The 14,779-nt window shown below is 46.0% G+C and overlaps 1 protein-coding gene across 3 annotated transcripts in view; it reads left to right on the top strand.

Moving 5' to 3' along the window:
* The window catches only part of Capn13 (calpain 13), a 53,813-nt gene that overhangs the window by 27,181 nt on the left and 11,853 nt on the right, over positions 1 to 14,779 (top strand). For 2 of the 3 annotated variants that reach the window (XM_048353188.1, XM_048353186.1), the window contains exons 7-12: positions 1,252 to 1,337; positions 4,183 to 4,257; positions 5,887 to 6,032; positions 7,902 to 8,044; positions 11,896 to 11,907; positions 13,902 to 14,104. In XM_048353188.1, the coding sequence (XP_048209145.1) occupies positions 1,252 to 1,337; positions 4,183 to 4,257; positions 5,887 to 6,032; positions 7,902 to 8,044; positions 11,896 to 11,907; positions 13,902 to 14,104 (665 nt within the window). The remainder of the gene's footprint in view (positions 1 to 1,251; positions 1,338 to 4,182; positions 4,258 to 5,886; positions 6,033 to 7,901; positions 8,045 to 11,895; positions 11,908 to 13,901; positions 14,105 to 14,779) is intronic. The other variant, XM_048353187.1, reaches the window with a different exon arrangement.

Below are 14,779 nucleotides of genomic sequence, written 5' to 3' on the forward strand. Positions count from 1 at the left end.
AAATTAAGAGTCTGACAGAGGCTCGTATTGAAATCCTGTCTCTGTCATTTAACTTTGTGGCTTCAGAGAAGCTGCTTAACCTCTCTGACTTCTTAGTTTCCTCAGTGGACCAGGATTGTGGAAGTATCTACCCCAGAGATGAGTCATGTCAGTTTGGGTCTGTCTCTGAGCACTGCCTTAGCATGTGAACTTTCTCCTCCTGATGGTTCAGTTTTCCCAGCTTCCTGTGACTTAGAGTCAGGGAACAGATTCACCTTCCTTCACTCAGCTGTCTCCTCAGAGGAGGCGTTAGCACAAATCAATAGCCCAGCTACAATCCAGTCATATCCCAGTCCCTCCTCCAGATTGAAGGATCCCAGATACCACAAATGTGGGTTCAAGGTTTGCTGCTGCTGTTGTGTTTTTTGTCACAACCCCTCAGATTTTCCCTCTGGATTATGTAGAATGAAGACACAAAGGAGTTACTTTGAGTATCTAGAGTCAGGAATGAGGGAGGAAGGAGGAAATGAGGGAAAGAAGGAAAGAAGGAAGGAAGGAAGGAAGGAAGGAAGGAAGGAAGGAAGGAAGGAAGGAAGGAAGGAAGGAAGGAAGGAAGGAAGGAAAGAAGGAGGAGGGGAGGGAGGAGGGGAAGAAAGAATGGAAGTTGTAAGCCATCTACTCTCAGACAACACTCTGGTAAGGCAGATGCAGAGTGAGGAGGGCTAGCCTCACATATCTCAGCTCCTAGGCTTCCCCAGTCTTGCTTACCTCAGTCTCCTCTACCCTCTCCCTCAGGACAGCGCCATTAAGATTGCACTGCAGTCTAAGAGGCCTGTAAGAGGCAGGCTGGGAGCGATGCAGGCTGTGTCTGTGGAATAGAGATACTGTCTGTGATGGGACTTGTAGGAAGCTCCAAGCCCATAAAGCTCTCTCCCTTGCAGTCTGAGCTATTCACCTGCTGCTACACCTGAGCTCACCCATGTTGCAAGATGCAGCCGCATGGGACAATGCAGCTGCACCTGTCCTCCCCATTCCCGGCTAAAGACAAGAAAGCCATTTTTTTCCCCTCTCTCCCATTCCAACTCCATGCAGGCAGCAAAAGAGTCATTGATTGGGTTTTTTTTTTTCCTTTTTATTTTCTCTGGATACAGCCAAATGAGGTCAGAAGTTAAATTAGTCCTGGGAGGTAAAAAGCAGCTGCATTTGTATTCCCTCTTTCTTCTGACTTTTACCAGGGAACCTGACAGTTCCCTTTGTTGTTCTTTATTACAGATCCAGTACAGGAGGGGCTGGGAGGAAATCATCCGCCTGTGGAACCCCTGGGGAAAAAAGGAGTGGAGAGGGCGCTGGAGCGATGGGTATGGTGTCTGGAAACCTCCATAACTTCTTCCTTGAGAGCTTGCTGCTAGGAGAGCCGCTCACTGCAGACCTGACTGCAGCCTATCCAGTCTGTAGCTCAGTGTGGCTGTGGGGGTACCCCAGGCTCCCATGATGCCTTTCTGCAGGCATCAGATACATACATATTGCACATCACATGCTCTGGGAAGTGTACAGTGTTATTAGATCAGGGGTCAGGTGTATATTGTAAGGTATAGAAAGATGACAAGACTTGGTGTCTGTCATTCAAAAGGCTAAAGTTTAGCCAAGATCAGCGAAGAGAGCGTGTGGTAGAGCAGGAGCCTAGCTGAGAGACAGAGACAGAGAGAAAGAGAGACACAGAGAGAGACAGAGAGATAGAAAGACAGAGAGACGGGGAAAAGAGAGAGACAGAAATAGACAGAAACAGAAACAGAAAGCTAGAGGCAGAGAGAGAGAGAGAGATGCTTTATCCCTGGACAGACTCCCGTGTATTCTATATTCTAGTCTTAGTGATGACCTGGGATCAAGATGGAAAGGCTTCATGTCTAGGAGAGCTGAGAAAATCAAAGATCTGATGGACTTTTTCCTCAGTGTACTCAGGTGGTGAGTCCTGTCCACTGGTCTGGACTCCCTGTGGACTCCACTTCAGCCATGTTGACGGTGGGTGGAGTAGGCAGGTCACCCAACTCTGACAAGTAGATCCCAGCAGAGCTCCCAGCTGTGTGCTCAGTGGTTTCCTTAGGGAGCTGGGCTTTCTCAGCTGCCCTATGACCCACCCCTGGTGTCCTGCCATCCATCTTGTTGACTCAGAGTGAGAAGATGAGCCTGGGAAGGACGGAGGGGCAGCAGTGAGCCTCTGTGATTAGGGAAGCTGGGTCCTGTTTCATTCCACTGACAGTCTATGCCAGGCCCATGGAAAGCGTCACAACACAGTGGCCACAGCATCCTTGCCAGCGGGGATGGAGAACATGATTGAAAAGGACATGCAATGCATTCAAACAGAAACAGGACCCCAATGAGAAACAGAAATCAATACCATGACTACAGTAAGCTCTGGAAGGCAGATGTAGACAGCCAGTGTTGCAGGCCCAATGGGCTGGCCAGACCCTAGCCTGCCAGCCCAGGACAAGCTGTGGGAGGGACTTTCTGATTCCTTGTAAACCCCAGAGGCTTACGTGTGACTCACCTGTGTGGGCACTCTTCAAACGTGAGATGAGGGCATGATGGCAGGGAAAGGGTACAAGAGGGAGGAAACAGCAAAATGAATTTATGGAATAACCCTGGATATGAGCTCAGATGCTGCCTGGAGAACAGAACAGCCAAACCTCTCACGGGAGGGAAATGAACTTGTAAAACCATGTACTAGTCAAACCTTCACTGTGTCTTTATTTCCTGTCCCCTGTTGTCCTTTTTTTCTTGCCTCTGTTTTTCCTTCCTGCCCTTTCCTATCCTACGCCTTTTCTGATATAAAGCCTAATAACCTCTGGCTGTTTCCAATTCTCCTTCCTAGCCCTCATCCAAGCGGGCCCAGGGGTAACTGTGGCAGCCAGAATCCTTGATTTGAGGTTGGCTGTTAGGAGTAGAGGTAATGACTGATCCCCTGGGGTAGAGAAAGATAATAAAACCACAAACATTGGTGTTTCACTCATGCCTCCTACGGGAAATGTCAAGTGGCCATTGAAGATGACAAGGGGCAGCAAAACTCAGGGAGGAAAAGCGTTTCATGGACCCAGGACAAAGAAGGTGGGATGGGGGCGGGTGGTGCATTTCAAAAGAAACACAGGGTTGAGAGAAACATAAACATGATCCCTAGCCAGGAACATGACCAACAAGCTGGCCTGAATTAGGAGACAGGGGAAGGGAACAACCAAATCTTGGAGTCAAACCCCGCACGCAGGGATGGGTATGGATGAAGGCCTCCGAACAGGGGAGGGATGCAACGCAGAGCAGCCCTTACTCTGTAGAATCATGTCCCCCAGCTCATTGTAGAGCTCCCTCCTCCTCTCGGAGTCCCCACCCCACACACATACCAGACCCTGGCTGGAAGGAAGTGGTAAAGATGGAATAATCACTGTCTCCATGTAGGTGGTCAATTTCTTCCCGACTTTTTAGGAATGGAGATGGATGGGGAGAGTGGATGGTCTAATCTCAGCCGTAATTGAAATTTCAGTCGCACACACTTAAAGGCAAACTTGCATGAATCAATAGCATATTGATTTACACTACATTTATTTTCCCTTACACACTGCAGGAAAAAAAATGTAATTATCGCTTAATTATAAAATTGCCATTTTACAATAACACATCTGACTGCTTTAGCCTGCAGCCAGAAGCCAGAATGGTGGTCCTGGTCTTGCTGTTCTGGCACAGAAGGTGACCCAGGCTTTTGGTGTGGACTCCTCTACCAGAAAGATCTCATTAAACCGTTGTGCCTCCAGGGCCTGGTGCCTCCATGTATGCTTCCACTTTGAAGGGTGGCCTGAAGGGAAGGCAGCTTCTCCCTTTTGCTGGGAGGGCCTCCTCCCCACCAGACCCCAGGACTAGCTTCTGTGATGCCTCACCTCAGAATTCATCAACAGGCAAAAGGCTATTGCACATGTTAAGCACATTGGATGATATCCTGGAGAGCAAAGTCATTGAACTCATGGCACTTAAGGCTAGCCAGGAAGAGTACTGACAAGGAAGGAGTTGAGTACTGAACTAAAGATGGGAGTGGTGCAGAGGGTAACTGTGCTCAAAGGAGGGCTCCACACCTGTTCTCTGTGTGTAGAGCAGGTAGGAAAGCAATGCAATGAACAGAAAGTACGGGCAAAGCATTTCCTTGTGTTCTATCTTTACACACAGGTCCTGGGAGTGGCAGGAAACCCGTGACCGGCGGAAGAACCAGCTATATGAGAACAAGGAAGATGGAGAGTTTTGGTATTTACCTTTCTTTAAGACTAATGTTTTAGCTGGGCACTGATGGCTCATGCCGGCAATCCTATCTACTCAGGAAGAGAGGATCATGGTTCAAAGCTAGCCCAGTCAGGAAAGTCTGTGAGACTCTTATCTCCAATTAGCTACTGGAAAACCAGAAATGGAGCGGTGGCTTAAAGTGGTAGAGCAAAAGTGGTGAGCAAAAGAACTCAGGGACAGCCAGTCCCATGACTGACCAAAAAAATGATTCTTGGGCTGGGGATATGGCCTAGTGTCAAGAGTGCTTGCCTCCTATACATGAGGCTCAGGGTTCAATTCCCCAGCACCACATATACAGAAAATGGCCAGAAGTGGCGCTGTGGCTCAAGTGGCAGAGTGCTAGCCTTGAGCAAAAAGAAGCCAGGGACAGTGCTCAGGCCCTGAGTCCAAGGCCCAGGACTAGCCAAAAAAAAACAAAAACAAAACAACAACAACAACAACAACAAAAAAAATGATTCTTTTAGAATTTCTTAACTAGTGTCCAAATCCCCAACCCTTCCTCCTTTCTCTAAACATTTATGCGGATGGAAATCAACATTTCAAAGATCAATTTTGAGGAACCTATTTTCTGTGGTGAGACATGGATTGGGTATGGCTATCTTCCCCTTCTTGGGGTGAAAATTATCTAGGTGATGAGACACTGAACTTTGCTACACAGTTTGACAGCAAAGGGGAATGGTATTAGAAGCTTAAAACCAATAGCTCCTTGCAAACTAGGAAGCATTGTTGTCAGCCCACATCTTCATACCATTTTGTGGTGATCTTAAAGCTTTGGTTCCCTCTAATGGGAACCCCCGGAGGTGTAGCAGGAAGCACATCTTCCAGACCAACTCCAGTCTTCCAGAAGAGTGTGTGTGTGTCATTGTCATTGTCATTACCCAGATACCACGCAGATATCAACTTTTTGAAAATACATGCTCAGAGCTAGGTCTAAACAAAAGAAGAAAGAAAATATGTGCTATATGCACACATCTTAGAAGAAGATGGACATTTCTCGGGAGTGCTATCTGGTTGTCATATTTAAATGGAATCTAGCTAGCATGGGTAACTAGGAGCCTGGCTCTAAAGTATTAGGACTCAAAGAAACAAATATACAAGAAAAAGATTCCCAGTATCTCCACATTCATCACAGTAGAAGGTGGGATTTTTAGATGTGGAATCCATTTTTGTTTTTATAAAGACCTCAACAAGGTACTTGGCAAAGCCCCCCCCCCCCAGAAAGGCAAGCTCTGGCAGTATCTAGGACCCAGAGCACAGAAAGCCTGGCCACCATCCTGCTGGCCACAAGAGAGCCCACAGTTGGATTAATGGATCAGGAAAATTGGTAGTGATAAAGTTCCTGCCAAGAGACATGCCAAAACCCAGAATTTGACTCTGTCATTGCCCTTTGAACCCCAGGAGGGAGAGGAACTGAAGGGCAGGAAGATGGTTGATGTTGAATTCATCAGAACCAGATTGTGGCCTTTGGGTAGGACAGTGGAGAGTCAGCAGATGGATACTTCAGGGAAGCACAGATGGTGCAGTAAGGAGATGGACCCTCCTTCTGGGAATACAACCAGTGGTCATTTAGTCATGTGCATCTGCTTTCCACAGGATGTCATGTCAAGATTTCCAAGAGAACTTCTCCTGCCTGTTCATATGTAATCAAATCCCAATCACTTTGGACCATGGGCTCATACCTCATGAAAGATGGGGACAAATGGTATTTAAGAACCAAGTAATCCTAGGAAACACTGCAGGTAGGTGTATGACATGAGCGATCATTCTGCCTGACCGAAAGCTGTCAGCCCTAGCACAAGCCTTCATTTCAGTGCTTTCTGGCCTTGATTCAGTGTATATGCTAGCCAGAAGCTGATATGAGATGAATTTCTCAGCCTAAAGGAAGAGCTACTGCTTCCTCCAAGGAAAATGGCATAAAAATGGAAAATGGTATAAAAAGGAAGATATCCCTTCATATCCTCCTTTAATTGCACTCACCTTCAGGAATGCAGCAGGCTGCTCTTCAGTAAATAGCCAGGCTATGAAAGTGCACTGGGCAAAACCAGGGCTTTGGTTAACCCATCATCTTTGACATACCTTACCTTGTGACTATAAGAATATACCTTGTCTCTTTGGTCTCAGCCTCCCTAACTATAAGCATTAGAGTTAGTAATACCTGTCTTCTCTTGAAAGTACAAAATAACACCCAGACACTAGGGAGAACTTCCTGTCCTGTCTGGGTTGTGACACAGCTGCAGTAGATGCCTTTGAGCCTGTCTTTGGGCTCTCCTGAAATGCATGATATCAATTGTGACCTTAGAAAAGTTTCCTCTCGGGGGCTGGGGATATGGCCTAGTGGCAAGAGTGCCTGCCTCGGATACACAAGGCCCTAGGTTCGATTCCCCAGCACCACATATACAGAAAACGGCCAGAAGTGGCGCTGTGGCTCAAGTGGCAGAGTGCTAGCCTTGAGCGGGAAGAAGCCAGGGACAGTGCTCAGGCCCTGAGTCCAAGGCCCAGGACTGGCCAAAAAAAAAAAAAAGAAAGAAAAGTTTCCTCTCTCAGTGTATCTCCTGCTTCCTGTTTGTGACATTAAGAAGTGAAGTCAAATTTGAGTGTGCTAATAGATCCTTGGTAAGAGAATCTGTAAACAACATATGTGTGTGTGATTGTATATGTGCATGTTTGTACCTGCCTGTCAGGAATAGTTTACTTGAATGATCCTAGATCCCAGGTGACCCTATTTTTTACCTCCAGCCTCTTGTGGTCACACTGCTTCTCATAGAGCTTTTTCACCAGGAGACCTTGAGGTGACTCTCCAGGTCAGCTGAGTCATTTTTACTGGTTCATTTCCCTGAGCTGTGCCAGTCTGACCACATAACCAAACCCTTTTCTTTGGATATAATTCATATTAATGAACTAACCAAGAGTCATTTTAAGTAGTACCTTATAAGGAATAGAGGTAAAGAAACAAGCAACTGGGGTCCTACTATGTGTATCCTCTTATTCAATCCTCGTAGAAATGCCATGACTGTGACAGTCCTCTGTCTACCAACCCCTTTTCAAAGCTTTCCAGTTGTGATCCAAATTTTCTGGTATGTACACCTGTATGCCATCTCTATCCTGACATATCACCATTGATAACTCATATTTGAATCTATGGTTCCCACATTAGTTTACTTCTTCTTCATTCTTTCTTTCTTTTTTTCTTTTGCTTTGGCTTCAGTGGGCATGCCTACATAGAAGGCACTGTGGGTTCTCATCTCTCTGCCTGTTTTCTCATGTCTCCATTGATGCTTGGTGCTTGGTGCCATTTTAAGATGCTGACACAGTGCCAGTTTATAAGTTCATGGATGCCCGAGGACTCTGGAATTTCACTTGCCATGGTCAAAACTGTCCTTGAGTTCACATTTTAAGAATTTTTTTTAACCAAGACTATGTTCTCCTATTTTTAAGATGTAGAGGCTGAGGCTTAGAATATAAAGAACTAGGATTCTGGAGAAGGATCTCAGGTCTCCAAATCCAGAGTTTATAACCTTACTTCACAGAGCTCTCTAAGCTGAACAAGGTTCTATCAAGAAGTCTGCAGGAATGTTGCTACGCACCAGTAAGGGCTGTTTCTCACACAGGAGGACCTGGGCGTGATTCTCAATACTTCTTCTCTGTGCAAGAGCTCATGGAAGGCAACAATGCTGTTGTGTCTGTCACTGTCACCCCACAAAGCTTGAAGGCAGAAGACGAAGAATGTCCACTGTCCTTCCAGGTGTTCAAGGTAAGGCAGCCTGGTGCAGGGCTTGTCCTTTTGGGGACACTTGCATGTGGGAATAAGCCTGGGGATGACAACCAACCAGGTTGGGAACATTGGGTGCATATACAGTGATTTGAAGAGAAAGCCCCAAACATTTGTAGTGTTCATCTTTCCAATTCCAAATCATATGAACACCTAAAACTAGAGGAGAGATTCGAGTTGACCATATAACCAAAGGAACATACCTCCCAGTGGTGTCATTTGTTGGGTTTTCCTGCATACCTCAAAGACTTGCCTGGTCCAAGAGTAGCTGTGGTATCGATGCAGATTCTTGGGCCAGCCTCAGATCTGCCGAATTAGAATCTACAAGGACAAAGTCTGAAACTGAATTTTAAGAAGCTCTTTTCAGGAAGCATATATATATATATATATATATATATATATATGTACATTATGTTGAGAATCTTGGGTTACTCTGTTGGGAAGAGTTTAAGAAAATACCAAGTATAAACCCAAAGTGGTTTTTCTTCCTTATGTTTACCTCAAAGTCCAGTCCTGGCTCAGAGACTGGCAAGTAAAGGCACTGGCTTGGCTGTTTCTCCAAAACCAGGGCTATGCTTTTTAGCCCAGGCTCCTCTCTCCTCCCTGGCACTCCCAACCCGCTCCCAGCTCCCACAAGTATCAGCCTGCATACCACCCTGAGGCTATAACCAGGAAATTCATTTTTTTAAATACCAAGTAAAAGAAATGTTACAACAGAAAATCTGATACCTCTACTTCCTCCTTCTCTCCCACACATTTCAATGTATCCCAGAGACAAGGATGAAGTTCTCAAGTCATTCATGCCACAGCTTCCTTGCACTAATAAAGAACACATGTCTCTCTAATGTCAGAGAACACTCTCCTCATATCAGACTTGAAGACACTGGGGCTCCTGTTAGAGCTCGTGGCAGAACTGGGACTGGTTACAGCTCCCCTAAGCCTGCAGCCAAACATGCCTGTCACCTTTGTGAGCACCATAGAGCCAGAGGCCTGTTGATAGACTGGGGTCGAGCTTTGATGGATGTTTCAGAATGATTTTAGCTTCTGCTTACTGGTACTAAGACAAGTTTCACAGTCATGAATCTTAGCCATTGGTAGCCAGGCAGAGCACCTGGCTCCTCTGCCCTGGTGGAACCAGTCTTGTACACTTGTCAGGGACCTCACTAGGGAGAAGGCCGTGTGATACTATGAAACTACAAAGCCAGAGGGACGGTTCACATTCATTGTCTCAAAAACTCAATCATTTCCCACTTTATAGATGTGAAAGCCAAAGCTTGGAAAGCAAGAATGAGCTTTCAAAGACAAAGCTACAGGTGATGGGGTCCTGTCTAATTCCAGGGGCTTAATGGGATCCTTGATCCAGGGCTCTCAGTAGGGCTTAGGCACGTGCCTTTCTGTAATACCCCAGAGCTCCAAGAGAAATGTGGACTCTGGTTCTGGGAAGAGAGCCTTTTCTCTTGCTGTATGTTTCTGTGACCCTTACTTATTCCTATGTCTTTGATTAAATTTGTACAGGCTCTAGATATGGAAGAGAAATTGTTGGGGTTCAATAAAATGCTTTTGAGGTACTTCAAATCTGCCAGAGCTATCAAAGAACATCTTCTAAGTATGCAGTATTGGATACTTGTCATTTTACCACCACCTAGATACACTTTCCACTTTCAAGGCATCTTGGTATGAGGAAGGGCCTTGCCTCTTACTGCAGCAGCTAAAGAGGCCAAATATTATCTCTCCCTGAACCTTGGAAGCATAAAGTGTAGATTTTGACCCAGATCTGTCCCTGTTGATGTTACCCTTGTTGAGTAATAACATCTGACCACTCCAAACTTTGACTGTTGAAGAATTAAATAAAGGGGTAGGAACAGCCAAAGGTTATTTGTAGTAAATCTTTGAACCCAGCAGTAGCAATTCAGTCCAGCCCCTAACAGCTGGAATGGTCCTGTGCAGCTCCTGCCCAAACACACAAGGTACAATATGCACTGTGGTAGCTGCCCTTCCAATCATTCCTACACCTTCCCTCTCTCAGACTAGGTACATTTTCCATTACTTTCAACCAGGAATTCCTTTGAGAGGCTTCTTATTCTCAGAGTCTCCAACTATTGTGAGAAAAGGCCAAGGCTAGAGGCTGTGGGAAAGTTCACGAAGAGCAGTGAAGGAGTTGAGTCACCTGGTCTGCCAGCCAGGAATCATCAAGGCAAGCACCAGACACCAGAAAAGTCTATTCAAACAGAAAAGCACAACAATTTTCACTTTTCTTGAGGTGAGAAAGAAGTCATGAGAGGATCTTGGTGCTATCCCAGGTCACAACTCCTAGGTCTGCCATTCTATCATTACATATAAGCCTGAGACCCCTGAGCAGGGCAGTACCTCAGCTATGTGCTCACTGATTTGTCCCAAGGTTTTACAGTTTATGCACCCTAGCAAGACTGTAATCAAACCCATTTTTTAAATACTAGCTGGGTCACTTTTCTCCATTCCACCAGAAATGTATTACTTTTCAGTTTACTAAAGGAGTGCTGGAGATCCCACTGGATCTTTCAGGATCTCAAGTGCATTAAACACAAAGATCCCAGACCTTGACAACTCAAAAGACACTTGGGTTCCTTTTGTATTTCAGCTGAGTAGTAGTCAATGTATGTGTCAAAGACCAGGCCCTCTGGACTCTACAACTGCTGTGGGAGCAGTGCTCTGCTGGACTAATATAAGGGCAGCCATGGTGTGTGAACAGGCAGGGTCAGGTTAGAACGGTGAAATGGGCAAGTGCAGGCAAGACATTCTATCTTTCCCCCGATGCTCCAGAACGGACTTTCACCTTTCCCCTCCAGCTCTCTCCTGGCTGAAATACATGGGCAAATCAAGTGCTCTGCCCATGTCTCATAGTGGGAAAGAATTAAAACCCACACAACCTGGGAAAGTCTGTGCCTGCAAGTGGTGGATCTTCTTACAAAGGATGCGACACAACATGCCTTATTTCTAGCTCTGCTACCTCAACTACCAAGCCTGGATTTCCACATACATAAAATAAGACACCTAGTGTCAGTTCACAGAGTCATGGTGAATATCTAGCACTTGACATAGAAAATTTGCAAATTTCAGAGAGGTTTAAAGATAGAATGACTTTCTCAGTGCTTCATCCCAGAGAATGGAAAGAGGGGACCACAGCTATTTTCTCATTCACATATACCCCATACATCCATCTCCATCTCTACAGACACAATCCATGAAGTTGCCTTCTCATGGAAGCTCTTGGCTTTGGGGAATTTGCACTTGACCTTGGGGAATTCACATTTAATGTCTGTTCAGTCTTACCTCCATCCCTGCCAATGTCTCCTCTTTTTTTTTTTGCCAGTCCTGGGGCTTAGACTCAGGGCCTGAGCACTGTCCCTGGCTTCTTTTTGCTCAAGGCTAGCACTCTACCACTTGAGCCACAGCACCACTTCTGGCATTTTCTATTTATGTGGTGCTGAGGAATTGAACCCAGGGCTTCATGCATGCAAGGCAAGCCACGTTTCCAGCCCGTCTCCCCTTTTGTTCCTATGTTTCCATCATTATTATGACCAGTAACCCTCGGTTGCTGAAGGGAGAAGGAGGTGCCTCATCCTCTCATACACCATCTTTCCTCCTCAAATCCTCTCTCTTGCTGTTCCACACAGCTAGTAGGCTTCTGGCCTTACAGCTCTGCACAGGGAGTCACTGATCAACTCCTGCCCCTGTGAGCCAGGAAACAGGTGGAGCACACAAGAAGAGGGAGCAAGGGTAATTGTGGCAGGCTGCGGAGCCACTTTCTGTTGCACTCGGGCTTCCTGAACCACCTTTCTTCCTCTCGCCCACAGGTGGACTCTCAGGTATGGCTCACCACCATCCTCCGCCGGCTTCTCACACCTCTGGTGCTGACCCTTCATAAAATGTTGTACTTCTTCTAACCTGGGCCGTGAGTTCAGTCTTGCTATATCTTATATCAGAAAGCAGCTTAGAATCTCCAGACAAATCAACAAGGAAGGAAACTGTTTAGCTGCCCTGCTCCTGAGGGTTCTCTTGTTAAACATTCAAGAGGGACTGTAATGGTGTGTTCCTGAGCACCTGAGCCTGATAGCGAAAACCGAGGAAGCCCACCCTGATGTGCTTAATTCATGCACCACTAAGGGACCCCTGAATTAACCAGCCTCCAAGTCCACCATAAAGCAATGCAAGACTGCTGCTTCAAAGTCCATCCTCTAGCAACTCTGACCAGTAAACTGCTCCCCTTCTAATTAGATAACCTGACCCAGTATTGGTGAACGGTGATTTAACTATGAGGGAGGGTGGAAAATTGCCACACAGGCACTCCAACCTTCCTATGGCTATGAGCTTGGCAGAGTCTGTGTTGCTGAGAGAGGCCCAGTGGATGGGAGGGGAACAAGATGTTGCCATGGGCAGCAGATGACGATTGTGGGCCTCCAGGCATTGCAGAGGAGCCTCATCAGGAACACAGAGGCAAGTTCAAGGAATCTCAGAGTAGGGGCCATTTAGAAGTCCAGGGAGAAGGCTGGGGGCATGGAAGTCTGGCCCAAGGAAGGGTCCCAGCCACAGATCTTGGGGTTAGGATCTACCTGGTCTCCCTGGCACCCCCACATAGAAGGATAACCTATGGAAGGACTTTGAGGGAATCACTTAGGTTTAAGGAATAGATTGGTATTCTGATTTCCAGAACTGGGGAATAGCGTAGGGACTTGGTCCAGAAAAAGGCCAAACCCCCTAAACGAGAATACTAGAGTCAGCTCTGTGCATGTCTGACCATAGGGTCAATGCAAAATGGGCTCCAAGTGCTAGGCCAAGAATTCTTGTCACCAACCACTCAGACTTCGTGGAACCACTGAACAAGTCCATTCTGAAAGAACAGGAGCCTGGTCAGGCCTGCGAGGGCATCATGGGACAGCAGGTATGCAAAGCCACCTCTGCTCTCTATCTTATTGGAGGCACACCACATAACTCTACATGTACATGCATACCCAGGACCACAGGGACTAGCTCACCCTCTGCACAACTGGTCCCATTATTGCTTCTGTCAGAAGTGTCCAAGCAGGTAGAACTCAGAACTCTGGGAACCACTACCTACATCAGCAGAATTGCTTCAAAGTCTCCACTCAGTCCTATGCTGTATGCCTAGGGCAGTGACCTAGCTCCTGTCTCACCTTGGAGCCAAGCTCTATTTCTACCCCTTAAAAAGCTTTCCCCTTCCTCCTGTTCTTCCTGTAAGGCAGAGCTCATAAATAATCATTTCATGCTGCATAACCATTCTAAATGGAATCCCCATGCTCAACTATAGTGGGGAAAATTTGTTTAGTAAGGGGTTTTTATTATGTAATATGGATGTGACATCCTATAATAGGAACTGCATTATATTTATTGTTTTACCACTAAGAAATATTGAAATAAAAGGAAAATGATCAGGGCCTATTATTTTCCAATGAGAAGGAATCTCAGGGCTCAGCTGGAGAGACGAAACAGAGGAAGTGAAGAGAATCCAACTCTGCAATGCTTGGAATAGCTCACTAAAGGTTCTGTATAAAAAGGGATTCAGGGGCCCTCAAAAGAAATTCAGCATTAGAATAATGTCAGTAGTGTCCATAGATTTCATGTCTACATATAAGCAGAGAAAAGAGTGAGATTGTTGCACGGCATTATTTCTTTGCATTCACTGTGGTGTCTCAGGTCTGGATGAAATACCAGTCTACATTTTACTGGGTATTTTAGCTCAGCACTATCTACCTTGCCAGGAGTGGGTGAGCAGAGAGGGTATAGTTGGGAGCCAGGATGTATGCGTGGAGGGGGGCCTTTCTCACAATATTGTTTCTTCTAGTTCCAGCACTTTCGGGAGAGATTGCCACCCAGGTTTTTCTCCCTATTCAGAAATGCTATCCAGGGTATAGATGATAAAACCAAGTGCAACTTCACGAAATTCTCCCATCTGAGCCCAGGGACCTACGTCGTGGTCCTCTCAGCATACAAAGAAAGAGTCGAGTTCTTGCTTCGAATCTTCCTGAAAATGCCAGATAGTGACAGGTACAGCATGGGGGGGGGGTCTAAGTATTTTATTCTACTTAATTTCATAAAGATACATGACACCATTATGTCCAACGATCTGTGCATTCTATGTAGCATATATTTTGTCAGTGGAGACCCAATAGAGATTTGCTTTCTGGAAACTCACCATAAAGGGAATAAGAAAGTTTATGAACCAATAACTACTGTCTAACTAGATGGCGCTATTGCTAGATACACAGGTACATCTGATGACATAGCAGAGGGATCACTCTGGTCAGATGGACTGGGAAAGGATTCTTGTAGGGAATGAATGGGTTGGAAGGAAAGTAGAGTTGAATGGATTAAAAGAGAAGGTCCTGCAAGTAGAAGAAAAGACAGCTGAGTCAAAGCCTGGGAGTATGTGAACACAGGGCTGGTTGATGGTTAAGTAGCACTGGCATGTACATCCATGTATCTGAAATGTGGTTGGAATGCAGGGTAGATTAGGCAGAGAAAGAGAGGCCTGAAAGAGACCCTCTGATCCAAGAGTGTCTTGAATGTGAGTCAGTGATATTCAAGTACTGTACTGTTCCCTCTGGCCAGAGAAAGCAGTTGTAGACATTGCTATAGTCAGGGCAGTCTTTACAGTGAGTTTGAGAGAGAGGTTTTCTCATTCCACCTGGCCAGGAAGCCATTATCACCAATTCAAGATGG

This window comes from Perognathus longimembris, chromosome 8 (genome assembly GCF_023159225.1).
Source record: "Perognathus longimembris pacificus isolate PPM17 chromosome 8, ASM2315922v1, whole genome shotgun sequence".
Classification (NCBI taxonomy): Eukaryota; Metazoa; Chordata; class Mammalia; order Rodentia; family Heteromyidae; genus Perognathus; species Perognathus longimembris.